The 27,651-nt window shown below is 34.3% G+C and overlaps 4 protein-coding genes across 6 annotated transcripts; 3 read left to right on the top strand and 1 right to left on the bottom strand.

The window, feature by feature from the left end:
- The first annotated feature begins 448 nt into the window (after positions 1-448).
- Positions 449-2,776, top strand: LOC125191879 (endo-1,3;1,4-beta-D-glucanase-like). The gene is made up of 7 exons (XM_048089306.2): positions 449-682; positions 1,281-1,302; positions 1,545-1,665; positions 1,759-1,849; positions 1,933-2,022; positions 2,232-2,332; positions 2,457-2,776. The coding sequence occupies exons 1-7, from the start codon at positions 535-537 to the stop codon at positions 2,595-2,597; spliced, it is 714 nt and encodes a 237-aa protein (XP_047945263.1). The 5' UTR covers positions 449-534; the 3' UTR covers positions 2,598-2,776.
- Positions 2,777-10,860: 8,084 nt separating this feature from the next.
- On the top strand, positions 10,861-15,448 carry LOC125193845 (mitogen-activated protein kinase 15-like). Of its 2 annotated transcripts, none has more exons than XM_048091764.2 (10): positions 10,861-11,372; positions 12,521-12,923; positions 13,046-13,173; positions 13,254-13,313; positions 13,408-13,557; positions 13,652-13,807; positions 13,894-14,105; positions 14,279-14,380; positions 14,473-14,603; positions 14,677-15,448. In XM_048091764.2, exons 1-10 carry the CDS (start codon positions 11,349-11,351, stop codon positions 14,967-14,969), a joined length of 1,659 nt encoding a protein of 552 aa, XP_047947721.1. In that variant the 5' UTR covers positions 10,861-11,348; the 3' UTR covers positions 14,970-15,448. The 2 variants fall into 2 exon arrangements, with proteins under 2 accessions (XP_047947721.1, XP_047947719.1); XM_048091762.2 differs by lacking the exon at positions 10,861-11,372 and adding an exon at positions 11,404-11,932.
- Positions 15,449-15,798: 350 nt separating this feature from the next.
- Positions 15,799-23,347, bottom strand: LOC148927199 (uncharacterized). 2 transcript variants are annotated; one of them, XM_089057362.1, is made up of 15 exons: positions 23,042-23,347; positions 21,826-21,907; positions 21,137-21,240; positions 20,581-20,707; positions 19,841-19,935; positions 19,233-19,356; positions 19,065-19,145; positions 18,416-18,514; positions 17,799-17,957; positions 17,640-17,700; positions 17,488-17,558; positions 17,245-17,289; positions 16,539-16,715; positions 16,346-16,450; positions 16,127-16,262 (listed from the first exon to the last, which is right to left on the bottom strand). In XM_089057362.1, exons 1-15 carry the CDS (start codon positions 23,077-23,079, stop codon positions 16,260-16,262), a joined length of 1,371 nt encoding a protein of 456 aa, XP_088913488.1. In that variant the 5' UTR covers positions 23,080-23,347; the 3' UTR covers positions 16,127-16,259. The 2 variants fall into 2 exon arrangements, with proteins under 2 accessions (XP_088913487.1, XP_088913488.1); XM_089057361.1 differs by having other exon boundaries at positions 15,799-16,450.
- A 3,577-nt stretch (positions 23,348-26,924) lies between these two features.
- On the top strand, positions 26,925-27,610 carry LOC148927198 (Heavy metal transport/detoxification superfamily protein). The gene is made up of 2 exons (XM_089069898.1): positions 26,925-26,994; positions 27,105-27,610. The coding sequence occupies exons 1-2, from the start codon at positions 26,940-26,942 to the stop codon at positions 27,362-27,364; spliced, it is 315 nt and encodes a 104-aa protein (XP_088926024.1). The 5' UTR covers positions 26,925-26,939; the 3' UTR covers positions 27,365-27,610.
- Positions 27,611-27,651: the final 41 nt, after the last annotated feature.

Raw genomic sequence — 27,651 nt, 5'->3', positions numbered from 1 at the left:
ACAAGTCACAATCGATGACGACCCTATACTCTAGAAACCTCTTACCTTTTACGTATATTTTAACTGAAATAATGAGGCCACAGAAAATTGCGGTCCAAGAATTACGTTATTATATACTCTATTCGTTCCATTAAAAATACAACATTTGCCTTTCGGTACAGAATTTTATATAGTGTTGTTTTGTGAGTTAATGGAGATAGAATAAAGTAAGAGAGAAGAAAAAATAGAAAGAGTATTGTTTCCATTTTTAAAAACGTTTCATTTTTAATGGAACACACCAAAAAATTTCAAATGGGACAGAAGGATAAATATTTAGACTCCGAATGGAATTTGATTACATCTTAATTGGCCACGTATTTTGCTAATTCATTCACTCTAATTTTTAATTACACGGACCATTGGTCAAAGACGTTAAAGAATCAATTAATTCTGCATAAATATTTATCTCAAAATTCTTACTTTGATTAGGTATTTGATTGATACTCTCCAAAGAAACTTTTATTTTGAGACTCAAACAGAAAATTCGAAAATCAAATGTCAGGAGCTCAGTGTTGTGAGAATCCACCCGCTCCAAGCTCAGGAAGTGGAAGTGGGAAAGTTGAAGAAATTGGAGGCCTTAGCTCCTATGTTTCTGGCCCTGCTGATTCCAACGCTGCTGTAATTTTGATTTCTGATGTTTTTGGTAATATACCCTTGCCTTTCTTCGAATATTTGATTTGGGATTTGTAAAGTTTCTATCTTTTTCCTTTTTCAATCATGCTTGTTTAGATCTTTCCAAATAACTGTGCAGTTTTATTTGGTCTTGCAAACAAATAAGATGTTATTTGCAATAGTAGTATTTTATTTTTGGGGTATGTGTTGATTTAGTGCTACTGTTATTTAGGATTGGAGGTGTGTTGTTATGTTTGCTTGTTCTAGGGCTCATTTTTCGATATTCTATTGAATTTTTAGGGATGATTTGTGAGTATTATAACTAGTCTTTGTTCAATGGAAAGTTTTACCTTTGGTTTTAGATGTTGATTAGCTTCATGAATACTTGGTGGTATTTATCAATTGGTGAGTGGAATTTCTAAAGTGTTATTCCAATTTCCAACACAAACACACCACTGAGAGAGAGAACTTTTTAGCCGATAATTCATCCCTCTCTATTGAAAAAGGTTGTTTAGTGTAGTGAAATTGATGTTTTCTGCTGTGTCTATCAACATACTAATAATTTTGTATAGGAATTTAGCATGGATATTTTTGTGTTCTAACTTACTCATTTGGTTTGTTATGTGCAGGATATGAAGCTCCAAATTTAAGGTACTTCCCATGAACTTCTCACTAATTACTTTTCTTGATTTTGCTCTGTGAAAAATTTTCAACTTGTAATGCGCTCGTGAATTTTATATGATAGCATGGCTACCGGCCTATAGTTGGTAGTGTTAATAGGAAGGACCAATGTTCTCTCGGGCTTCTGTTCGTAATTAGGATTTTGTTTTGCCTGATATGTTGAAACACAATATGAACTCATATGATATTTATGTGGCATTTCAATGATATAGGAAGCTTGCCGACAAAGTTGGGGCTACTGGATTTTATGCCGTGGTGCCAGACTTCCTCCACGGAGATCCCTATGTACCTGAACAGAAGCCGATTACTGAATGGATTAAAATTCATGGACCTGTGAGTAAGCCTTTTTTCTCTTTAGAATAGATCAATCAGCTCTCCTTTTTGTAGGGTTTTATATAAATGACATTACTTCTACTTTTTTTGTAGGATCAAGGATTTGAAGATGCAAAGCCAGTTATTGAAGCTCTTAAAAGCAAAGGGATAACCAAGATTGGAGCTGTCGGCTTCTGCTGGGGAGGTTAGTTATGTTTTTACTTATTCGGTTACACAAATTTTATTCACTTTCATGAATTTATGACCATGACTGTAATCTTGTTTCAGCCAAGGTGGTTGTGGAGCTGTCTAAGTATCCTTATATCCAAGCCGGGGTGTTGATCCATCCTTCTCTCGTCTCGGTAGAAGATATTCAGGGTAAAACTATTTAGTTTTAAATGTAGACATTTCAGTGACTCACCTATATTGGTATGTTTTGTATTATCACTTATCTGTATCATACTATTTAATAAAACATGGGAGTGAGGTGTATGCTGCTCTTAACATTCCTCCGTTTTTATATAAGAATGTACGAAGAAACAAGACGATTAATCCTGATAAAAATTCTACATTATCTCATGACTCAGGAGTTAAGGTCCCATTATCAATACTTGGAGCTGAGATTGACCATATATCTCCACCGGAGGTTGTCAAACAATTTGAAGCTGCCTTGAACTCCAAGCCTGAGGTAAAAAGCCCGAGTCCTTTTTGCAGTTCCTTTCCGCTTGCATTTCTACGGCTCAATTTCTTTCAAACTCCGTAAGACATAAATAGAGTTTTGGCAAACATTAATGATGATCTCGATTGTGCAGGTGGATAGCTTTGTGAAGATATTCCCAGGATGTTCACACGGTTGGTCTGTGAGGTACAAAGACGAAGACGAAGGAGCAGTGAAGAGTGCTGAGGAGGCTCACAAAGACATGCTAGAGTGGTTCATTAAACATCTCAAGTAAATTTGCATCACCATTTTATTGTTTCTCTGTCTACTGTTAGCAGCTTGTAATATACCAATAATCTGTGATGAATTTGTTGTTACTGGAATCTTGATGTTTTGGGGGGAAATAATGTGAGCTTTTGTGTAACGCAAACCACGTATTACAATATTTAAGTTTATTTGTTGTTGTCGGACTTAGTTGGAGTTTAATTTACTAATCATATTTACGTTTTCGGATCCTCTATCCCCACCGTTGGTGTGTTATTTGTGTTCATTCTATTTTTCTTAGAATAATCATTTTTCTCATTAATTTGATTTTTATTGTGTTTTAGCTTATTTTTAAAATCTGTGATTGAAAAGATAATTACATCTACTCTACTAATTTTTTTCTTAAAATACCAGAAATAGAGAAAATATCATACCTAGTAGTATTAGGTACCCCAATTTTATGGAAGTCCAAAAATGTTCTACATGTCTTACTGGGCATTTTGGATGGAAAAATAGGCCTAATAATGAAAAAGAACCAGTGATGAGATTGTGACATAAGACCAAGGATTATCTATGATAGTTTTAAAGTTTATGGACATTTTTGTTGTTCATTCTTATTAATATGGTAATGACAGGCGAACTAATAGTGCGAGTGTGCGACAACAGATAAGAGGATTTTGACAATTTTATTGTCACTAAGCATTAAAAACTGGGCCGGTGAAAATCTCTAATTATCACTATAACTTCTACTATTATACATACTGAATAGTGTTAAAATTATGTGAAAATTATACTCTTGAATTAGATTAATACTTGACCACTTTATTATTAGAAAATAAAGTTAAATTTGTATACAATTTTAAAACTAATTAATGATGACTATTGAAACACATGCGCGCGAATATAAACACAATCATGAAAAATGAAAAGAAAATTTCACTTAAATACAATTATTAAGTGTAGAAAAAAAATTAGCTAGCTCAAATGATTAAATATGTATGCCGGCCTCGGAATGCGTCCAACTATTATCTATAGATTCCCGAACATGGCCCCAAAATAATTCGAAATTGAAGGATATTCATTATTGTTTGCAGACTCATAATTATCAACTTCTGCGATATAATCTAAAACTATAACTATGGATTGTCATACTCAACGTGCATAGAATATCAAAAGGTATATTCTATATACTATATAAAGTAAATATTAGTTATTTATATTTGAGATAAAAGAACAATGAAGTTTGAATAATCCAATGAGTCACGTCCTACTAGAGCATCCACAATAAGAATAGGCCGACCATAGACTAATCTTAGGTCAGCCACTCTCTCTCCCTGTCACGTCAGCAGCACTAAAAATTCACCTGTCACGTCAGCATTTACTCAAATAGGCCAGCCATAGGCCAGCTGCAATAAAAATAATTCAAAAACAACTACATTTACGGAATTAAATTTACGATTAAATTACGGAATTAAATTTACGAGACATATACGGGAAAATTCATTAATTGCATTAAAAAAAGTACATTCATTTAAAAAAATAAATTACATAATAAAGAAAAAAAACTATCGCCGTGCAGTCTTCCGTGCCCACAACTCTTCAATTATATCCTTTTGGAGTTGAATATGAGCATCCACTTGGCGCATGTCGGCATATTCTTGGAGGTGGCCGACTTCATCGTGAGGTACCCCACGTCGTACGCTAGGGGTGGTCGTTCCGTGGCTTGGACCGGCTTCATCGTCATTGGCCCAACTAGTCAGTTGTACGCCTTCGTCTTCGACGATCATGTTGTGCATGATAATGCAGGCGTACATTATATCAGCAACGCATTTGACATCCCACAAACGCGTTGGACCCTTAATTGCCGCTCATCGAGACTGGAGCACACCAAATGCGCGCTCCACGTCCTTGCGCACCGACTCATGCCGTTCCGCAAAGTAGGCCTTCTTGTCATCCGCCGCGTGCCTGATCATCTTCACAAAGACAGGCCACCTAGGGTATACCCCATCCGCCAAGTAGTAGCCCATATCATGCCGGTTGTCGTTAGCCACAAATGAGACGACTGGACCGATGCCCTGACACTTCTTTCCCTTGTAGCCGGTCATGTAGGCCCCTTTCCAGGCAGTTGGACAGTTCTTCCACTCTCAATGCATACAATTTATGTTGTCTAACATCCCGGGGAACCTATGCTCTTCCCCGTGCATCTGCATCAGATTCTGACAATCTTGGGGGGTAGGGCTTCGAAGGTACTGCTCACCGAAAATTTGAATCACGCCCTGACAGAAAAATTTCAGACATTCCAGAGAAGTCGTCTCACCGATGTGGAGGTACTCATCCCACATGTCTGTCGCGCCTCTGTAGGCCAACTGCCTGATTGCCGTCGTGCACTTTTGGATAGGGGTGTGGTCGGGTCTGCCAGCCGCATCGTGCCTGAAGCGGAAATAAAGATATCGACGCTCCAAAGCGTCAACGATACGCATAAACAACTCCCTGCGCATTTTAAAACGCCGCCTGAACATGGTTGTTGGAAACCGCGGGTCCGGAGCGAAGTAGTCGTCATATAGCCGCTGATGTGCAGCTACGTGATCCCGATCAATCACTGCTCGGTGGTGGACAACCGGTGGAGGGCGAGGTACCGCCTGCTGTTCGACCCTTCGCATGTACCGCTCTAGCTCGCGGTTCATGTAGGCCTTCATAGTCTCGTTCATCTGCCGTTCGTACTCCTTAGTATCCCCACCACTACCACCACCACTGCTACCACCCGCGCTACTCATCGCTCGATGTTGCTCTTGTACAGAAATTTAGAGAGAGAGAAAACTCGTTAAAACAAGTGGTGCAAATGAAAATGAAACTAAAATCGCGTATATATAGGTTTTCAAAAAAAAATTTATAAAGAAAACGATCTATTGAAGTAAAAAATTTTATAAAAAAAACGATCTACTGAAGTAAAAACTAAACATCCGGTGGGCTAGCCGCTATTGTGGATGCTCTTATGTCTCGGTAATCTATTATAACCACAACTAATGAAGTAAAAGATTGGGGAGTATTAAATTACAAAGTTAAACAAATATTCCTACTTACAATGTTAAAAGATCTACTGTATTACATAATTCAGGACATGTCGGCTTATAATTGGAATAGTAAGCTGTAATTTTATTCATGCAGCTTTATTTCTATAATTGGAATATTACCGTATTATACACTTCGATCCCATTTCTGAAGTTTTAAAATACACTGAATTTGAAGTATGCTAAAATCTCCACTAGTGATAACTAGACTTGCTTTTCTAGGGTTAGTGAAATGTGGTCCTAGAAAACCATGTTACGATATGATATTCCTACAACAATAGCCATTATTTTACTCTTTTTTTATTATATTTTAGAAAGAAATATTTATTTAATGTGAAAGATAGTTAAAGCAGCAGTTTGTTTAAGTCTCGCGAAATCAAGACCCTCACCTGTGTGATGAAGGGGCTTAGCGCAGTTGGTTCCGGGGGAGCAGATATTGCTACAAGGAGCTGGGTTCGAATTCCACTACTGGCGTATGGGAGCTTCCATCTCTCAGACACAAGTGTGAGGCCTTGGGAGATGGGCTCCTGTCAGGACAGTGGGTTGAAGGTCTCCTCTCTAACGGGCCGCTGTGTATCCTGATTGAACCCCCTCACAAACTGTCGGGCCGGGGTGTGGGGGCAACCAGGGTGACCACATCACCTTTTTTGCTACAAGAATAATTGGTTGGGACTTTATGTATGCTTTTATTTCCATTGAATATTTTCGATTTAATTTATATGTTAAAGAATTAAGTTTTCAAAAAAGTTGAAACTTATCGCATCTCAAACCACTCAACCTGTTCTCAAGTTTGGGGCCTCTAAAAACTAAAAATTCTTTGAGAATATTTTTCATTAAAAAATGCGAAATTTCAACCGTAAATTATATCCGCTTTTAATGCTTAGATAGAAAAATTCACATAAAATTAGGTGGACATTCTATCGTTGAATTCGGTTTTCAAAATAATTTTTTATTAAAAAAATTAAAATTAAATACTGTAGTGAAAATCGTTTGGAAGTATCACTCTCATAAACAGGGAAAGGAAATAGAAATAAGCGGACAGCGCACTTTGACCAAAAAGTAGTGGGTGTGGATATAACACGCACGTATGTCGCACGTGATCTATCATTGTTACTTGTTCTTTATTTGAGCCATATGCTTTTAATTAAAAGATCAAAGTTACTATACTATTATAGCCACGTTTGAATGATTTCTCCACATAAATCTACCACTCTTTTATGTAAAATATAATTTGATCAAATGAGATTTTATGATGGCCAATTAGTTCTCCCTTCATCCGATAATAAAAGTTTTATTAATATTTATATTCATTTCATAATAAGCGGACTGAGGAAGTAATTTTTTTGGGTATCAACGTGTTACATATTTTTATCTGTTTCATATTTATATTTTAGAGTGAACTACAAAAATGGTCCCTGGACTATGGGTTTATCTCGCCCATAGTCCCTGGACTTTAAAAATATCGTCAGTAGTCCCTGGACTAAGGGTTTATCTCGAAATTGGTCCTTTTGGCTTTTTTTGGTACGAAAATACCCTTTGATATTATTTTGGGGGGTTTGGGCAATTTGATCATTTTACACTTTTAACATTTTAAATCTGATATTATTTTAGTTATGTACTAACTTTGATATTATTTCATATTATCATTCTTCTTTCATTTTGTTATCCTTCACTGAATTTTTTTTTATTTCAATATTAGATTTAATTTTATAAAATTAAATTTAATATTTAGATTTTTAAATATCAATAAATTTTTTAATGAAAACTATTAATTCATGGACACTATAAATATTGATTAAAACTATTAATTTTTGTTATTTAATATAATATTCAATTGAATTGAAGAAGTACAGAAAAATAATATTAATCATGATGGAAAAATAAGAGTTATTCTATTTAGCCTCCGTTCGGTTGTTATAATTGCTTGTGATTAAATATTATGAAGTTGACTAAAAATTTGATCCTACTTAAAAATTTTATATAGGAGTATTTTGTTAAAATTTTCTAGTAAATTTTGATTGTTTTCAAATTAATAAACAAAAATTATATTAGTCTTACATTAGATGCATATTTATTTCAGAATAAATTGTGTTATATAATCTATTTATGATTAAAGCTATTTAAATATTGATTAAAACTAAGGCGTTGTCATACCTTATTGATTACATAGTACTATACACTATCAAATATTGATTATAACTATTAATTTTTGCTATTTAATAATTTTTATAATTAAAAAAATTTATTGATATTTAAAAAATAAAATTTAAAATTTTGTAAAATTAAATCTAATATTGAAATTAAAAAAACAAATTCAGTGAAGGATAACAAAATGGAAGAAGAATGATAATTTTGAAATAATATCAAAGTTAGTACATAACTAAAATAATATCAGATTTAAAATGTTAAAAGTGTAAAAAGACCAAATTGCCCAAACCCCCCAAAATAATATCAAAGGGTATTTTCGTACCAAAAAAAGCCAAAAGGACCAATTTCGAGATAAACCCTTAGTCCAGGGACTACTGGCGATATTTTTAAAGTTCAGGGACTATGAGCGAGATAAACCCACAGTCTAGGGACCATTTGTGTAGTTCACTCTATATATAGTGAGTGCATGAACATTAAGAACAAGGGAACACACGTCTTAGTGTGCGCTTGTTGCATTGGAGGGCCGGTGCACCGGGACGTCATGCGTGTTCCATGTGCGTGCTACATAGCTTGCATATATAGTCTCTTGTCCAATAGTGTATTGTTTTTTTTATTCTTTTTATGACATTAATGCCTATAATAAATGACTATATTCAGTGACAGAACTGGGACTTTTGAAGGCCAAGAAAAAAAACAATCGGGCTTTGCCACTACCAAAAGCTGCAATATTAGCGATTGATGCACTTTTATTAGTGTCTTAATTCTATGCAAGTGGACATTGCAATTATATTATAACTAAGGGTACATTTGAGTATCATATTCATAAATATTAGTGATTTAAATCTACAAACCGAACAAAACAATTTATGGAGTACTATCTAAATCCTAATACAAGGACTGTTGCTCCTTTTCCTGCTGTTTGGCGTTGTTTTATTTCTGTTTATACTTCACATCTTGCTTCTCTTGGCTTTAGCATTTTGATTAATAAAAAAAAATACTAATGCATTACAATAATAGACCTTATGCATATGCTAGATACATATACTCTAGTTGGATCAGTTACAACAACTTCCAATGTCATTCAGCGAGAGATGCTATCCGCTGTGAGAGTTATGTGATAAAAACAAATAGAGAAATAAAGTAAGAACGGATGACGCGAGATAGCAAAATTGACGAAGTCGGCAAAAGTGTTGCCAAACAAAAAGAGAAGTTGAAACTTAGGGATTCGAATGAATATCGTACAGAGTAAAAATATGATTCAAAGAGGTGAAATCACAATGAATCCAAAAAAAAATTAATTTGATAAATTTACCAAAATTATTATTTAGGGTTACCAATCTTTACTTGCTCTACTGTGACTGTATCAAACCCAAAACATGAAGAACCACGCATTACTGAATAACGAGAGCCAATTGAATGCATATTTCTAAGTATTTCGTCTTCCAAGACAAGTTGGACAATGGACACTAGACGACCATCTCACCCCTTAAATAGTTACTACTTCATTATTAAGGAAAAACTTAAATTGTAACATTATTTGGAGATAAATGTTACTCCACCTATTTTAGAAAATATTGTAGAGTATATCAAAACAAATTATTTACCGTTTAACCCTCACAAAATTCAGATGACAAATCCTCAACCAATTTTAGGCCATGCTTTTTAATTTTGTCGTGATCTAACCAACCTTTTTTAGATTTTTCCTTGATGCCTCGCTAGATTAGGAATATGCGCATACAAACAAGCCCATCAAAAATATGAAATCATGTGCTCATCCTTTGTTTTCTAGTTTTATACTTTTATTTATTGCATATCTCACTTTCTCTTTGGAGTTTACAGCTAAATCATTTAGTAGGTACTATATAACATTAAATGTTCAACGCCATAATATGACCTAGGGTGCCCAATTGATCCTTATTTGACATTTTATTTACATCTATATCATATTTTATGATAAGTTGCAATCCTTTTGGAACTTTTTCGATTAAATACAAATAAATTCCAATTCCTTAACGTTGTGCAATTTTTTTTTTTTCTCTCGAGTGAATAATTAATAAGATGCTTTCTTTTTCATTAATAATTAGTAGTAAAAGATTGAGGTTGCAAGTCACTTAATTATATGTGTGACCGATCAAGAGCTCAATGTATTAAGATTATAATATCGCTAATGTTTTGAGCTTGATTTGTTTGTAATAGTTGGATGTAAATGTAAGTACTATCCAAAATATAGTAGGAGTACAAATAAATTCAAATTAATAATCTCACCATCCGCTAGTAATTGATACAGTTTTAAAATTACTAAAATAGGTGGAATAAATTAATAGAAAGTAAGTTTTACTTTTATATTATTTATTTTATAATAAAATGTGAATAAGAATAACTTAGTGGAATATGAAATTTATTATAAAAGAAGAAAATTACTAGAGTATTATTTAAATCATAATTTTTATTTACTTCTAGTCAATTCCATAGCTTTCATTATTATTATAGGATTGAGCGAATAATTAATCAAAAGTTATGATTTTTGCAACTAAAAATACTAGTAAGAATAAAAGGTAAATGACATAATTAAGGGCGGATGATCCGCAACAATGCTCACTAGTGGCTTGATCTCGTCTAACTAAGACGAGCTATTGGCGTGTTGTACACCGTTGCAGGTGTCTCGTCCTAAGAAACTTTGTGCGAGTGGGAGTCAATTATTGATTTTCTTTTATGCTTTTATTTGCTAATACTCATGTTTATAATTTTGACATCACGTGGATTTAATTTGAAAAATGTTTGTATTTATGATTTAATGCGAACCTCATTTCAATATTAATTTAAATTTATTAATTTATATGTGAATATTTATTTTAATAAGTCTTGTATTTTTATTAACTTAAAAAATAATTTAATTAAGTTTTATAATTAATAAATTAAAACTGGAAGTAAATAAAAATGAATTAGTGGGAGCCCATGAATTATTGGTCTCGTTTCTCGAATAAGAAATTGAGTAAAAAATGGTCTTGAGTCTAAAAATAATGCTGTTTTTTCAGATAAAAGATGAATAAATATAAATAAAAAATGGACAGTTTTGAAAGCATTCACCGTTTGGACAGCACTACTGTCTCTCTCTCTCTCTCTCTTTTCCAAAATTTGAAGCTGGAAACAGCACTACTCTCTCTCTAAAGATCTGAAACTATTTACAAACCCATTTTTAACTTTTGGAGATTCGCTCTCTAACTTTGGCTGTGGGTACTCACTCATCTTCCTCGCCTCATCCTTGTTCTGTAAATCGGCATTTGAGATCATCACCAATTTTGTAGCAAAACTCCCATTTTCCAGCAACATATATACCCCATTAGGAGGAACTCTTAACCTCATCAAATTATTAACAAAGATTTGTCATTTCCAACAAAATTGGCCATTTTTACTTGAATATACTAATTGGGACTTCCTTGCTCATTTTCCGATCCACAAGTAAATCTCGATTAGTTTGGATTTGGAGCTCAACTTTGCTTGCTTACTTTGGATCTAATTTTGCTTCTCGTCGATTTTGTTCTACTTGATGATATTTTGGCTAAAATATGCAATCTGATCAACGGAAAAAGGTACTACTCCTACTTGGAGTATTTATTTTGTTTTATATTTGTAATTGCTTGTAATATATGTATATGGCCATGTTTTGGTTTGAACTTGCTTTTCCGTTTGGATGTTTTGTTTATAAATCTGGGCTTATTTGATTTCTACTTAGTAACATTTGGGGATATAATTTGCTCGCAAATTACGAGGGATTGCCTTTGGAAGTTGTTGTTTCTAGATCTTGAATCTCCTCTTAGGTGAAGGTCCCAGTTTGTAGTTTCACTCTAGTTTCTGTATTCAATATTTGCGGATAGTCATGATTTACAATTATGATAGGGGTGCATCCCACTTCGATTTAATATGAGCTTCAGTATGTTGTTTATAACACCTAACTTGTCCACCCTCTCCTCGGGGATGACTTCTACTTCTACCTGAGGTGTAGTGACATTTTCCAGCTTTTTAATGTTTTGATTTCCTATGCATTGCTATGTCATGGAAGGCAGCTATTAACTGTGGTTTTCTCGCGAATAAGCTTATCATAATAAGCTATGGGCACGTGCTGGAGTTTGCCAAAATTTTGCAGTTGGATGTAAGAATTGTGCTAGTAAAGAGTAGTCATCATTGTTTTCTATGGATATGATTCATATGAATGATTAGTACGCCTTGCTAAATAATTCATGAACTTGCTTGCGCATCTTTGCTATTTCCCTCATCCACATACCCTTTTAGGTTATTTGGTTCACTAGGTCAACGTGTACCAAGATACTTTGTTCTTCAGAAAGAAGCCTTCATGTTGTGGGTCACTATACTGATGAGTTTGCTGGATGCCATAATTCTGATCAGTAATTTTATTATCTGAGGATGTTGGACGTAGGCAGTTGTTTCTCTTTTATGTTGCTTGTATACTCTATTGGGACTAGGAACTATAGGTCCTAAACATGGAGCTAACAAAAGCCAACCATGGGTTATTGGTGAATGCAGTAAAGTAAACACATTTTTCTCAGTGGTCTAGTTTATTTCTTTTCCTTCCTCGTCATCTTATCTGAAACAAGACTTTTGGTGTTTGGTCGGGTCCATGCCTGAGGCAAGATAACATTTCATATTGAATACGGAAATCAGCATTCCAAGTGGCTTTTTGATATTATCCCTGAACAAATATGAACCTTCTATTTTGCAGTCAGATGTAGATTTCTTCACAGAATATGGTGAAGGAAGCAGATATAAAATTGAGGAGGTTATTGGAAAAGGTAGCTATGGTGTCGTCTGCTCTGCTTTTGACACCCATCTAGGAGAGAAAGTTGCCATTAAGAAGATAAATGATATCTTCGAACATGTCTCCGATGCCACACGCATCCTTCGAGAAATTAAGCTTCTCAGGCTTCTTCGTCACCCAGACATTGTGGAAATCAAGCATATTTTGCTGCCTCCTTCTAGGAGGGAATTCAAGGACATATATGTAGTGTTTGAACTAATGGAATCGGATCTCCATCAGGTCATTAAAGCAAACGACGACTTGACTCCAGAACATTACCAGTTTTTTCTTTATCAGCTTCTTCGAGGCTTGAAATACATACATACAGGTTGTACAATCTTTCTTCATTTTCTCCGCACCATGTTTCCCCTGTTACATGCTGCTGCAAATAATTTGATTGCTTTGATTTTGTATCATCTGATAATATTATCCTTTCAATTTTCAATACAGCTAATGTGTTTCACCGAGACTTGAAGCCAAAGAATATCTTAGCCAATGCTGATTGCAAACTGAAGATCTGCGATTTTGGTCTTGCAAGGGTGGCTTTCAATGATACTCCCACAGCAATATTTTGGACAGTAGGGCCTCTTCTTCTTGGGTTTCTGACACGCTGTTTCATTTCGTTTCCAACATTTTACACTTCTGGTACTTTTTTTAGGATTATGTTGCAACAAGGTGGTATAGAGCTCCCGAATTGTGCGGGTCCTTTTTCTCTAAGGTCCATTTTTTCAACACTTTGTATCATGCTGTAAGTTATTGATAAACTGCTAGTTCTATCTCTTATTATCTTTGGTTTCTCACTTCCTCTACAGTATACTCCTGCGATCGACATTTGGAGTATTGGTTGCATATTTGCCGAGCTTTTGACTGGAAAACCTCTATTTCCTGGGAAGAACGTTGTTCACCAATTAGACCTCATGACAGATCTTTTGGGAACCCCACCTCCTGAAACCATTGCAAGGGTACGTATGTGGCAAATTATTTTGGCAAGTGCAATTTCAAAAAATTGAATGTAATAAGAGTTATCAGTTACTGAACAGTCATGTCATGTGACAGATAAGAAACGAGAAGGCTCGACGTTACTTAAGTAGCATGAGGAAAAAGAAGCCAATCCCTTTATCCTACAAATTTCCGAATGCAGATCCCTTAGCTCTTTGCTTATTGGAAAGAATGCTGGCTTTTGATCCCAAGGACAGGCCATCTGCAGAAGAGGTTAGATGTGTTTGCTATATGCTTTTTAAAGATCAGTATTATTCTAAGTCATGTTTATCTAAAATTCGTCTTTGCAAACTCCTCAGGCTCTTGCAGATCCATACTTCCGTAACTTAGCTAGAGTTGAGAGAGAACCATCGGCACAACCGGTAACAAAAATGGAATTCGAATTTGAAAGGCGAAGGATTACAAAGGAGGATGTTAGAGAGCTGATATACAGAGAGATTCTTGAATACCACCCAAAAATGTTGAAGGAATTCTTAGAGGGAGCTGAACCTACTGGCTTTATGTATCCTAGGTATTATGCTTTTAAATTCATTTTATTTTCTTTTTTTTCCATTTAGCTGGGTGTTTCTCTTGGGATTTTGTAATGGCTGGATCTTTATTTTGCACTCTCTCACATGATGGCTTGAGCAGGAAATTTTATAGGTTTCGACATCCTATCCAATCTGTTTACAATTTTGTTTTCAGTGCTGTTGACAAATTCAAGAAGCAATTTGCATATCTCGAGGAGCATTATGGAAATGGAGCTGCCGCCCCACCCGAGAGACAACACTCGTCATCTTTGCCTCGGTAAGCTCATTGCTGTTTATATTTCACCACTGTGGTTCTGACCCCAGAAAGTAGTGGACATAATGAAGCTTACACATTACGAACTTAATCAGGTGCAGGCCAGGTGTATTATATTCTGACCACTCAAACCCGGCGCCTGCTGAGCTCGCCAATGATCTCTCTAAATGTTCCATTGAAGAAGCTGAGACACGATTTCCTGGCCAAGTCCCTCAAAATATCCAAGGTGGGCCATAAAAAGTATTATTTTTTTTTCTTCTTTTTCTGGGGTGCTCGACTGTTACTGATAGTTTTTGCAGCCGGGGCAGCTGCAAGGCCCGGGAAGGTGATCGGTTCAGTTCTGCGTTACAATAATTGTGGAGCGACAGCAGCATCAGCAGAGACTACAGAACAGAGAAAAGTAGTTAGGAATCCTGGCATACCTGCTCAATATCTCGTTCCCGGCTCATCTTACCCAAGGAAGCACCCGAGCTGTAAAAATGAAAGGGGTGAGGATGGCCCCGAAGGATCCAACGGGATGCAGCCCAAACCCGATCTATACGTTGGTAGAAAAGTCACTGCCCAAGGTGGAAATGGTAGCCACTGGTATTGAACTCAAGGGTTCTACATCAACTGCTGACCGACTGATTCCATTTGCCATATTCAAGGTCGTACGAGGTCATTTAATCAGTTGCAAATCCAATCAAAGTCGAGTTTCAGGAAAAATATGCTAACTCCACTAGACTCCTTGTTTAACTTGCAATATGCTGAGGTAAACTAGAAATGGTTGTATAGTCAGCAATCGCCACTTCCATGAATACTTCTCCCCCGTGCTCATCGATGCCCCTTCAGAAACAAGTTAGGGATTGGGAAGAAAGACTGTGTTTGTAATATTAATAAGTGATATTCGATAAATCAACACCGATTCAAGAACTCAGAGAGGAAAATATGGCCTTTCATGTTGAGAAATTGCAGAGGTGCTCTGTGTTAGCTGTTTTTATACTGGTTGCTGTCAAACTCGCAGCTGAAAGACTGTTTATTTGTTAACGTTTAATTAGTTAGTTGTAATTCCTAATTATTTTCAGTTTCAAACATCTCCAGTATTTTGATTTGCTATTGAACTACTATGACAAGAAGTGAAATAATCTCTCCAAAATTCAACAAAATCGAAGCATTGACCAACTCTAATTCAATACTAGATGTTAACTGCACTAAGTCGAGATTAAATATTCATAATTGTCTAATAAAAATTTTAAAAAATCATTCAACAAATAAAGCTAATAATTAGAGGTTCAATAGAAATTGGTAAGTTATGCTACAATATAGCTCCCTTACAAGTTGTATTACAATATAGCTCCCTTACAAGTTGTATTACAATATATTTAGGAGCTTCAATGAATAAGCTGTTACTGGTTAAACAGTTATCAACAATCAAAACAAACTTAGCGAATGAATCACCATATAATTTCGAGATCAGTTAGGAGTAAGCAAATCATCTGCATCATCTGTACAAGCCTTGGAAAGAATATTCAACCATTAGTTAGTTACAACAAATGAAACACATCATATTTTCAAAGTGGTAACTGTCTGCAAATGCTAACCTATTTCAGACACTCTCACCATATGCAATCTCTTTCCATCACACCAACAAGCACAACACTATCTGTTTCTGAAGATATCCCAACGACGCAACAAACCGTCGATGATATTTGTTGTGGGGTTTTTCTCCACTTCCATGGTGACTTTCGTTCGGTCAGCCATGTCGCCATCGGACTGCCTATGATCTTCTGACGGCGCATCAATCTGAGACTTCATCGGCCTGCTTGTTTCTCCTTGCTTAGGAGGTGAGGCACCAGCATTGCTCGTTGGGTTCTTTTCTGTGCTTGTGTCGGCTTTCTGCGTGTCACTAGAAGAGCAAGTTTTAGAAGCTTCTGCTTCGGAAGATGTTTGATTTTCAAAAGTATACGATTGTGGTAATATTGCTCCTACTTCGTCTTTTGGTGCCGGTTCTGGTTTAGGGAGAGAACTGCTGCCAACGCTTGATGATGGTTCCTTTGAGTCCTTCAAAGACTCGAATATGGCCACCATCAACATCTAGCAGATTGAGCAGTATCAGAAACGAACATTTTAACATACTTATAAAGGAGAGAACTCAAATCCTAAAAACATTGCTAGTATTCACCCTTTCTTCTTCTTCAACATTGCTCGGGAAATCTGCCATCATATCAAGAGAGTACTCGACATATTCGTCATCATCTATTGATCCAGGCACAAGAGAACCATGAGGGCTATCTCTTGGGAATTCAAGGCTTATCATGTTAGAAGTCGATGGCTGAGCATCAGAGCTCCGACTCTCCACCTGCAGAAGAAAATATAATTCACATGACTAAGGTTCAACACTATCACTTTCTTTCTTGCAAATCAACGATTTCTACCAAAAAAAAAAAGGAACCATTTCAACATGGACATTCCATGTGGATTTCCGGTTTCTGAGTCGCACCCCAGCCGCCCCCAAAAAAACAAGTAGGGCAGAGAGAGAGTATGGATATTGTGTTGTAACTTGTAAGTCTTCATACTTGGGGATATATCATATAAAACGGCAAACGGTAAGGCATAAAATGGTATTTCCCCGTTGTAAGTCTTCATACTTGGGGATATATCATATAAAACGGCAAATGGTAAGGCATAAAATGGAGAATTTAGCAAGTTCATCAGGGTTGTTATTAGAAAGGGAGAATTTAGCTTTTCCCGTGATGAGCAGTACTGCTAAACTAAATTGTTAGTACTTCTTTCTGCATTCAATTTGATAGAGTAAAATTATGCAGTAAAGCACACGCACAAGCAATTCAGAAGATACGTGTAAGAGAACTTCAGAAAAAGACGAATACCTCCAAATCAGGTTGATTATCTTTGGATGAGATATCTGCTGGAACCTGGAATATAACAGCATACCAATCAGCCATTATCCAGATAACCAAAAATAGACTGCATATACTGAAATTTAGTGGTCATCTCCTGAGTTGGTTGGAATCCAGAATTTGAAGTGAAAGATCTTTCCGTAGAGTAATAAAAATGTGCCGGTTATAGTTTGTTGACTGAATGCCTCTGAAATCTCGGAAACAGTAACTTACCACGGTTGCACTCATAGGTCTCCTGGAGCGAAGTTGCCTGATGGCATCCTCAGTGCTAGTAGCTGGTGGACCTGAATTAGACAAAACATGAACCAGTGCCCATCTGCTTGAAATATGAAACTATAATCGAAAAACATCAATGAGATATGTACCAGAAGGTGAACCCAATAATTCATCTGAAAGCTCCACATCCTGGACCGTGCTCCATCTACCCTGAAGGTTTTGAAATTATGAAAAATGATGTATCAACATCACCTCCAGTTTAATTAAAATTTGAGGACAAAAGTGCTGGTAGAAAGCAAGCAGTTTACCCTGGTGAAATAGTCATTACTCAAGTCGAAGTATCTACCTCCTCCTTCATCCTCGGGTGGTTGTAATACATTGTTGAAAAAGATACTTATAGAATCAAAATAAAACTGAGGTCGGGGAGAGTTGTGATCCCCCTCGAACTTGATAATATTCTTGTCCCCCTGTGAATCAAGATTTAGTAAATATAGAGATAGAAATGAAACAAGTAGAAAACAACGATATTGGCCGGCGCTATTGTCCAAATTAAAGTATAAGACCTTTTAAGTATACTTCAGTTTGACATAAGTTGAAAATAGTCGGCATGTCTTATACTTCAATCACTTGCTCTAGATAATATATTAACCAATATTTCCAAAATTAAAAGGTCAAATTGAAGTATAAGACATGTTAACTAATGTCCAACAGCAAATTCGGGAGGGCTAGACCAACTACTAAGGTCCAGTGGAACATAACATGCATGACATAATAATGCATCGCCCAGTTGCAATGGCGAACCTCATAAGAGGAGACCAGAAGGGCAATTGTACAGCCACGTTGAGCATAATATTCATCAACCAAACTATGTAGTATGAAGCAAACCTTAAAAAAAAGGAAAACATTTACAAGGTGTAATTATTACCACATAAGCATCGAAAACACGATCAGAGTGATGGGGTTGTATAAAATCATCTTCAATGGCATGGCCGAACAGAACAGGGACAAAGCAAGATTTTGCAACCTGAAGATGAGAATAAGAGTTCCAGTATAGTCTAGAACATAAATGATAAAATGTTGTATTTTGCTAGAAGCCTAGAACACCAGGTAATGGGTTAAATGTTTTTATTTCCGACGCAGCCTGACGTTGGACTGTTACTGAACCCATTCTCCGAAAGAAAGGTTCAAAGAGGATAAAGATATTAAGATATACTCCCTCCATTCTGTAGTAATAGAGTCATTTGCCATTTTAGTACGTTCCATAGTAATAGAGTCATTTCCCTTTTTAGTAAAAGTCAACACATTTTTTCACACCTACTTTACTCTCTCTTACTTTTTTCTCTCTTCATCTCTCTACCTTTATCATTTTCCACTTTATTCTCCCTTTACTTAACTTACCTAACACAATTTTTCTTAATCTCTGTACCGAAAAGAAACGCCTCCATTACTATGGAACGGAGGGAGTATAACTGATACAACATAGTACTTGATAAAAAAAATGTGAACGTTACAGAGTTCAGAATTACGATGGCATAAGACATAAGCAATATGAAATGAATGTTCAGATAAGATACCTTAATTGTGTTTAACTCCATAATATCGAATTTTGCCTTCTTCTGGATAGCTTTTCTCATATACTGGATAGCAAACTTAACCTACAGTTAGAGAAAAGATAAAGAGCAACCTGATTAGTGATTAGTGAAAGGATGGAGCTCTCGCTGAAAATTTACTGGTCGGCTTACAGTGAATTTGGGGAGCCGAACTTTGTATGTATCAACCAGTTCCATCATCAAATCTACCAAATCAGAGAAGGGGCTATCCAAAACCATTCCTGCAATTGAAGGATCCTCGGCTCCATACATCAAGCTGAAAGAAGTAAATATTTCTATGTTAACAAGATGAAAGCTAGAGCAAAAAGTGAAGGAACAATATTTAGACTTGACATATTTTAAATGACCAAAATACGGAATTTAACTAGACAGCCAGATATGCTGTCCATATTCTTTCGTATTCAATAGCAGTAGTTATAAAGCAAATATATTAAGGAGCTTTTGGCATACAACTATCACATTCCAAGTTATCTTATTTTGATTAGTCTTTTCTTAAGTAACCATAATATCTTCAAACTTTTGAGCATAGTAAAGTTTCATACATCAGGTAAATGTAAAGAAGCGCATGTAAACCACACCTCCCCAACCCCAGAAAAGGAGAGAGTAAAAACAAAAATAGATAGTTGAGGAACATAAAAATTCTTCCAGAAATCGAACCCTCGGGACTGACCAATGTATGCATGAGAATACATAAGATACTCATAAATAAGCATCTCTAGAAAAAGAAACAGCATAATGACCTAGTAACAGCACCCATGGAGCGACCCCACAATCCAATCAAAGAAACATTTCCATCTGCACGTAGATAATCAACCACAGCTTTGAGATCATCTTTCTGCAAAAACAAGACCAAATTAACATGAAACTCAGACACGCTATATCTAACTTGACTAGTAGAGCCATAGAACAAGAAAATAATTAGAAACATTTTGTATTAAATCTTTGATGTCCAAAAATGCTACTCCATATTCTCCCAATATTGGTCATTATATATATGTCCAACAATATGTTAAGACTTTTCCATTGCATCCACAGACAGTATTCACCTTAAGTTCTCTCATTGTTCTTGGATGCATTATCATCTCTCTTCCTCATAGATAATGAGGATCCACAATCTCTCAAAATCGTACATCACAAAATTCCAGATAGATAAGCCTGCTTAAAACTTATCTATTTTTCATAAAAATAAAATGGACATAATACTTAAAAGTGGCTAATATGGCTGGAAAATTTCAGTAGCTGGTGTAATCAATCTCAAACTAAACATTTAAATGTTACAAAAGTCGAAGAATAAAAGTCACTTTCAAGAAATTGGTCCTATAACTGAGATAAACAAATCCCTGAAGATTATAGCCAGAGTAAGAAAAATTGGAAAACATGCTATGTTTAGACCACCTCCATTATATTTCTTCCAGACTATTGGCACTAGAAAGAGGTCAAAGAAAGCAAGCAAAGATGAGATGACTTTCAGGCCACTTACTTCATTCCAACCCAAAGTAACATGCTCCCCACCAGAGAGTCCAGAACCAGAGAAGTCCAGAGTAAAAACTGTGATGTTTGATGGTAACAATATAACAGCAGCTTCGCTGGCATCTGTACGGCAGCCACTGCAGAAAGACCAAGACAAAGAGCTACTTTGTGAACAGAATTGGAATAAAGGGACAAACTAAACATGAAGCTTCCACATGATATGCACGGTTTCAAATATAAAGGGAGAACTGATTCATCAAGGTATGTGACAATCCAATAAATGTTAGTCATAACTCGTAACCAATCAATATAGTGTTAATTGTGCCTCCAGTCCCCCTCCCCCCATCACATTCAAGCTTACAAGAACAAAGTTTCAACAAATCAGAAAATATAAAATCCGAGTATAACATAAAGCAAAGAAACCTCAATAGCTAAAGTCCAAGAGCAGGCAGAGCTGATGGAAGACGGAACAGTAATTGGAAGTTGGAACCCAATTCAAACAAACTCAATCACGCTGATGAAAGGGTTCCGGAACTAATACTTCTCCAGTTATCAGAATAACTAACCTATTTCCATGACAATAGATTACACAGGGTAGTGTACTTCCTTCAGGAGGGACAACGGGCATGTAATGGCTACATTGCAGAACATCTCCTCGGCTATTTTTAACCTGCAGGTCAAACATATCACTTTATCTCACTAAATGTTTCTAGATTGGGAGGAAAAACATCGAAAGTCAGACCCAATATTTGCCTATGAAACACGACCTAAAATAACAGTTAATTAATATAAGAACCTTATATTTCAAGCTGACGAGGAAGATGTGAAAAAACAAAAGACATTGATAAATGACTAACGAGAAAAGTGAAGGCTAACAATATGGTTTTATTCAAGAAAAAACAGGATCCACTTCCACAAAATATTTTATTTGATCATAGGTTTCCTTCTAACCCCCCCCCCCCAAAAAAAAATGAGGAAGAATAACAAATCTAAGTGTGAGCTCATGTCATGTTACAAGAAAAACAGCTGGAAAACAACTTTTTATACCCGATATCAAGCCATTGGCATGACATCTAGAAACAGTAAGACAGTACAGTAGCAGCAGATATAACATGTATAAATATAGCCAAGTAAGTCACAGATAATCAATACTATAAAGGAAGTATATGAAAGTATTAGAACTAGTGGTGACAAATGCAATGCAGGAAGCGAGGAAACTGCTGTGTAATGATGGTTATATATAAGAACTGCTTACCTCCAGATCTTTCCTCTGGTACCACTTGCCTTTCAGCAAAAATTCTTGGTCTAACAAATCATTTTTTGGATTGTATTCAGCTCTGCAATCCAGATAAAGGAAGCTGAGTCAGTTGGTTATTCCGTCATATGAACCAAAGAAAATAGAAAAACTAGCTCGGCCATAATGATTCTGCAGTCGTTACATTTAGAGCCAGTTGAGTCAACATTTACATATATTATTTACATTATGTGGTGTTCGGTTTGCAAGATAAAATAATACCAAGATACAATCTAGGATTGAATTGTGAGATTATTTTAGTCATAGGGGGTTAGCTATGACTAATTATCCCATGATTACCCATCTAGGATTGAGTTGTGGGGTTGAATATCATGAACCAAACACACTAAAAATTTAATCCCGGATACAATCTTGCAAACCGAACACCTCCTATATGTGTTATTTCTTATCCTTCAACTGAAACAGACTGCATTATGTTTAAGAGTATCCCTACATAATTTTGAATAATTCTGGCTAAAACAATGCTCACAGGAAAAAAACACATTTGATTGCTCCTTCATGCAAATCTAAGTTAGGGAGTATATCAGAGTTCACTAATTAATTAATCTCATGAAATAAATAAAACTATGCTCGCCTATGCTAAAAGGGCATCAACTATGCAAGGAAAGGATTCTTCGTTAATCAAGAGTGAGATTAAAATTTTAATACCAATTAAAGGTTTCAATCTAGCCGGCAACCTGCCCTAAAAATAATTCTTACTCAATAATAACTACAAGATCAAGATTCCAAACTTTCGCTGACAATACTCAATATATTAACCAGAGAATCAATTTTACAAGAAAGTAAAATTCAGCCAAGAAAAAGAAATAAAAAATACTTCAGCAGCATTTGTATACTAGAAGTAGAACTCACAACCCAAATTCAGATACATGATTTTCGCAAATACCTAACCACCGATTGCACCGAATACAAACAATTGTGAGATCAAATCAATATTAGTAAAAATTAGTTAGAAAGAAATAAAATTCACATAAAGGCGGGGTATATACAATTCCCACTACCAAAAATGCACACACAATTCCGATAGTAAATCCAAGCTCTCACACACACATGAAAATAGGCAAAATTCACATCAGACTTTGCAAAAGATTGAAACTTCAAATCATTAAACAAACACAAATATTACTGTAGAATTTTCAGATTTGATTTATCTCACCTGGGCGGTCTAATAATGAAGTTGATGAGCTGTTCCATTAGAGATTCAAGCAATCAAGATCTTTCCTGACCACCCCTTCACTCCTTTTCACGAATTATAGAAAACAATATACGAAATAAATCATGCAATCGAAACATAAATCGTGATATACAAGTATGTATGTGTGTATCGTCACATATTAGAAAAGGGCTCAAAAAGCAGCACAGTTTCTTATAGTATGACGTTTCTATTTCTTCTCAGAAGAGAGAGGCAGAGAGAGATTCGAACTGGAATCTGGCTCTTCTGATTTTGTTTTTTTGTTGTTGATTTCTGAAATCAGAAGAAAGAAAAAGAAAAAGCAGGAAACTTTTAGGAAATTACACTTTGACCTTGCAAGTTGTGTTAATATATGTTTCAAGTACAATATTTATTTTTCCTTTTTTTAACTGTCATTAAAATTTCTGGTCTGATGAAAATTAAATTTTGATATCATATTCAGTAGTTCTTTATGATAATTTTGGATTGGATTAATTTACAGTCTCATAATTAATTAATGGATAATTATAATCCAACTAATATAATATTTAATTAATGTTTTTATTTATATTTAACAGTGTTATCTGTGTAGTTTGTGTATACGTCAACGAAATATCACAAATGCATTTCTCATTAAATATATCCCTTTGTAAATTACTCCTACATTAAGCCATAAATGTTTTATTTATTTTGCACGCCACATTCTATTTCTTCATTTATTAAAATAGAACTTTCATTTTATTCGGTTTTAGCATTCTCATTCATTTCAGTAGCTAATAAATTTAATAAATGCCGCTTTTTATATAGTAAAGTATAAATAACTTAATAAAAATAATACTACAAGTTATGAGTTTTGGAAGAAAAAAAGAATGTGATCGAGTGGTTGTTATTGTGTTTGTAAACACTAAATGGGTGATACAAGTGTTAATTGCTGGGAAATAAACTAGGGTTTCAAAATTGAAAGTTCAAAAGGGATGTTGCTGTAAACTTCTAAAAATGGTCCCAAAATTGCAAGAGAATGTCGCCTACAACAATCTCTGATTGTATGTTTAGTTGCTTGGCTATTAATTCAACACCTGCCATAAATCAACATGTCATAATTTTTATTACTAGTTTTTTTAATACCAGTGTCACTAAAATGTCAAATTAATCCTTTAATTAATGGCATCATATTTTTTAATTAATTTTTTTTTTTTAATTTTTGGGTGTATATCTACCGTCTATCTGTATAGTGGCAAAACAAGATTGTAAATTACTAAATTTAATGAATTCATGAGTAGATAATTCAAGATCTTGAAGGGCCTTCCGAGTAAAAGTTTATAAGTTTAGTTAATATGAGTAGAATAATTTAAGTCTGACCAGCATTAAACAAATGGATATTAAATTAGGTTTGAAAATTGTAATGATTAATTACACACCTTTAGTAGTAGTTTAGTATTTTATGGCCCAATACATCAACTTGTCGTTGTATTTCAATTCGGCCTAAGCAAAAACCGAATTTATGATTTAATCGAACGACCTAATTCTATAATTTAAAGATTGAGGGCTTGTACTCGTTAGCTTTTTTTTTTTTTTTTTTTTTTTTAATATAGGAGTAAATCTTAGCTTCTGTAACAATTTTACTGGTGTTACACGTTCTAAGTTTAGTTCTTCTGATTTTAATTGCGTGAATTTTATGAATTATTTTATTTGATCTAGGTTAGAAAAGGAAAAGATATTAGAATCAAATCATACTTGGTTCTCAATAATACTTGCAACATAAATCTTACTACGTTTACATACTTTATATCGTATATAAAGAGTGACATACATCGAGGAAATGGGGGTAAGTCCGGTTTATGTTAACGATTCACGAATCAATGTGTGAATCCAAGGTTCATATTATTATTATTATTATTATTATTATTATTATTATTATTATTATTATTATTATTATTATTATTATTATTATTTTAGTATGTGTGCGTTGGCCAAAGATCTCAGGATTTGGGTTCGCGAACTTTATCAGGGTATCAATTTTGATAAGTAACATTTGAAATATCTTTTAAGGACCATTACTTCAATGTAATACCTTTTCAATATATCAAATTTTTTTAGATGAAAATACTCTCAAACCCATAAAGGTCATGTTTGGTTGGCGGGAAAGTAAAGTTGACAAGGAAAATGATTACTGGAAAAATGAATCCCGGGAATATAATTCCTAGTAACTTTACTTTCCTGTGTTTGGAGAATATCAAGATTTTAAATTTATACTTAATTTAAACGGACTAAAAATATACTTATTATTTTTTTATTTATAAAAAAGAATAATATTGTAAATTTTAATAAATTATTGTTATAAATAATAATAATTATATTATTATATTTATCATTACGATGGATAGTTTAAATATGGATTATCCATCATAATAAATATAATAATTATTATATTATAATGATAATATTTACATATATTATAATTGAATAAATTTTATAAATTAAAATTGCATTGTGACTTTATTGATTAATTATTAATTTATAAAATATAATAATTATTATTCATTATACAATTTATATTATATAATTATATTTTAATTATTAATAAATTATTAATTAATATTATGAATTATTATAAAATATAGTTATAATTATGATAATTTTAATTATAGTTATTTATTACAGTGAAATTAAGTATAATTTATACTTTTAAATTATTTTTAAAACATAGTAATTAATAATAATAATAATAATAATAATAATAATAAAACTATACTATATTGCTTAAATATGTAAGAATCTTGAAACTGGGAAAAAGAATACCTAAGAAAAGTTAGGATTCAGAATCCTGGAAAGTTGTACTGACTTTCCTTGTTCTCGGATTCTGATTACTTTCCCAGTTTGATTAAAAACCGAAACAAACACAAGAATTTAAAATTTAAGGAATGAGATTACTTTCCCAGACAGAATCCTGGTAACCAAACAAAGGGTATTTCAATCTATTTGATCTATTTTCTTTATTAAAATATTTAACCTGTAACTATGAGGTTTTGTTTAGGTTGATTATATTTGTAATTCCAATATTAATATTGCTTATAATTTATTTTTCAAAACTTGTGAACTATTGTTATAGTTTAAATTTGTTGTGTAATGCTTACTTAGCTATTGTATCTGTGTACTTGTTTGACTCTTTAGTATTAATGATTATTATTGTGTATTAATTATTTAATGTGAACAATATTGAAGTGCTTATCCTGTCCATTAATACAATATAAAAAATTATGATTGTTGTTTTTGTGGTAGAGATAAGAAAGAAGTTTTGATTAATTTTATAAATAATGCAAATTGCATACAATTATATTAAATGTAAATATGCATTTGATTGATTATATCAAGGTGCTTAACTATATGTTTTGGGGTTGTACATTTAAATTATTTTACATATTTGTGATTTTAATCCTTAAATGATTAATGTAAAATGTGAATTTACTTTTGACAACATTAATTCACCACAAGATTTGACTTCTAAATCAGACCAAACTAGTTGGAGAACATATACCAAAACAGAGAGAGCAAGAAAATTCTTAATACTACCATAGGGCCATCTAAATAACTGAAATAACTAACTATATTTCTCCTTTCCTAGAAAAGTGGAAAAAAGAAAACAAAAAAAAGTGTATCCACCTACAACATCCTCCAGATTTCTGCCTACAATAATTCATTTCTTTCTTCAATTCCAATGAATATCTCAATGGATTGCTACAAGAAAGCAGACAGTGTAAGATACATACATTCAAATATTACATATATATGTGTGCTTTAAAAATTTTGATATGTGGTTATTATATAATAAAAGCAACAAACTGATTTCCATGAACAGGTTGTGGAGGCAGAATACAGAGTTCCTATGCATTGCAATGCCTGTGAAAGAAGAGTTGGCAGAGCAATTTCCAAACTCAAAGGTTTCATCATATATATCCATTTATCTTTATAGGCAATTTATAATAAGACCAAAACATTTCCAAAAAAAATACTATATATATAATTATGAACAAGTTGTTCCGATCCACAGGCGTGGAGACGGTGATGACTGACATGGCGGAGGATAGGGTGGTAGTTATAGGAAAGATCAATCCGCACAAGGTATTGAAGAAATTGAAGAAGAAGACAGGGAAGAAAGTAGAGCTTGTGGTGAATGAGGATGATGAAGAAGAGATGAATTGCAGCGGGGAAGAAGGTACTATGAGTTATTGGCGAGATCACTATTATGGAGACGGTGAAACCCACATGATGTTCAATGATGAAAACACAAATTCTTGTACAATAATGTGAAACATCATCGTGTGGAGAAAATGTTAGACTAGGAAGAATGACCTCTACTTGTTAGAGACCTATTAGATTAAAGACCGATTGAAATGTATAATATACTAATACCATATGTTAACAGATACAGAAAAAAGGGTTCTAATTAATGACATGACAATCCAAAAGCTCCTTTAGGAACACTTTGAACATTGTACTTCTTCTCATGGCGCATGGGCTGAGGGCAAAGCTCGAGTCATCACCCCCTGCCTCGAACGATGGGCATTTTGCAACATGTGTGCGCACTCAATGTAGTG

This window comes from Salvia hispanica, chromosome 4 (assembly GCF_029641045.1).
Source record: "Salvia hispanica isolate PSC_SH4W2 chromosome 4, Shi_PSC_v1, whole genome shotgun sequence".
Taxonomy (NCBI): domain Eukaryota; kingdom Viridiplantae; phylum Streptophyta; class Magnoliopsida; order Lamiales; family Lamiaceae; genus Salvia; species Salvia hispanica.
Note: the sequence above shows the minus strand (reverse complement) of the source record. Positions and strands in the feature narration are given on the sequence as shown.

Bases quoted from the DNA above. Each gene is read 5' to 3' on its own strand.
- LOC125191879 (XM_048089306.2), top strand. From the start codon at position 535: ATGTCAGGAGCTCAGTGTTGTGAGAATCCACCCGCTCCAAGCTCAGGA. The intron at 683-1,280 runs GTAATATACCCT...TGTTATGTGCAG, and splicing joins TTTGATTTCTGATGTTTTTG to GATATGAAGCTCCAAATTTA. The intron at 2,023-2,231 runs GTAAAACTATTT...CTCATGACTCAG, and splicing joins CTCGGTAGAAGATATTCAGG to GAGTTAAGGTCCCATTATCA.
- LOC125193845 (XM_048091762.2), top strand. From the start codon at position 11,831: ATGTCATGGAAGGCAGCTATTAACTGTGGTTTTCTCGCGAATAAGCTT. The intron at 14,381-14,472 runs GTAAGCTCATTG...GAACTTAATCAG, and splicing joins CACTCGTCATCTTTGCCTCG to GTGCAGGCCAGGTGTATTAT. The intron at 14,604-14,676 runs GTGGGCCATAAA...TAGTTTTTGCAG, and splicing joins AGTCCCTCAAAATATCCAAG to CCGGGGCAGCTGCAAGGCCC.
- LOC148927199 (XM_089057361.1), bottom strand. From the start codon at position 23,079: ATGGAACAGCTCATCAACTTCATTATTAGACCGCCCAG. The intron at 21,241-21,825 runs GTAAGCAGTTCT...TTTGACCTGCAG, and splicing joins ACCAGAGGAAAGATCTGGAG to GTTAAAAATAGCCGAGGAGA. The intron at 16,451-16,538 runs GTGAATACTAGC...TCAATCTGCTAG, and splicing joins ATGTTGAAGAAGAAGAAAGG to ATGTTGATGGTGGCCATATT.
- LOC148927198 (XM_089069898.1), top strand. From the start codon at position 26,940: ATGCATTGCAATGCCTGTGAAAGAAGAGTTGGCAGAGCAATTTCCAAA. The intron at 26,995-27,104 runs GTTTCATCATAT...TCCGATCCACAG, and splicing joins AGCAATTTCCAAACTCAAAG to GCGTGGAGACGGTGATGACT.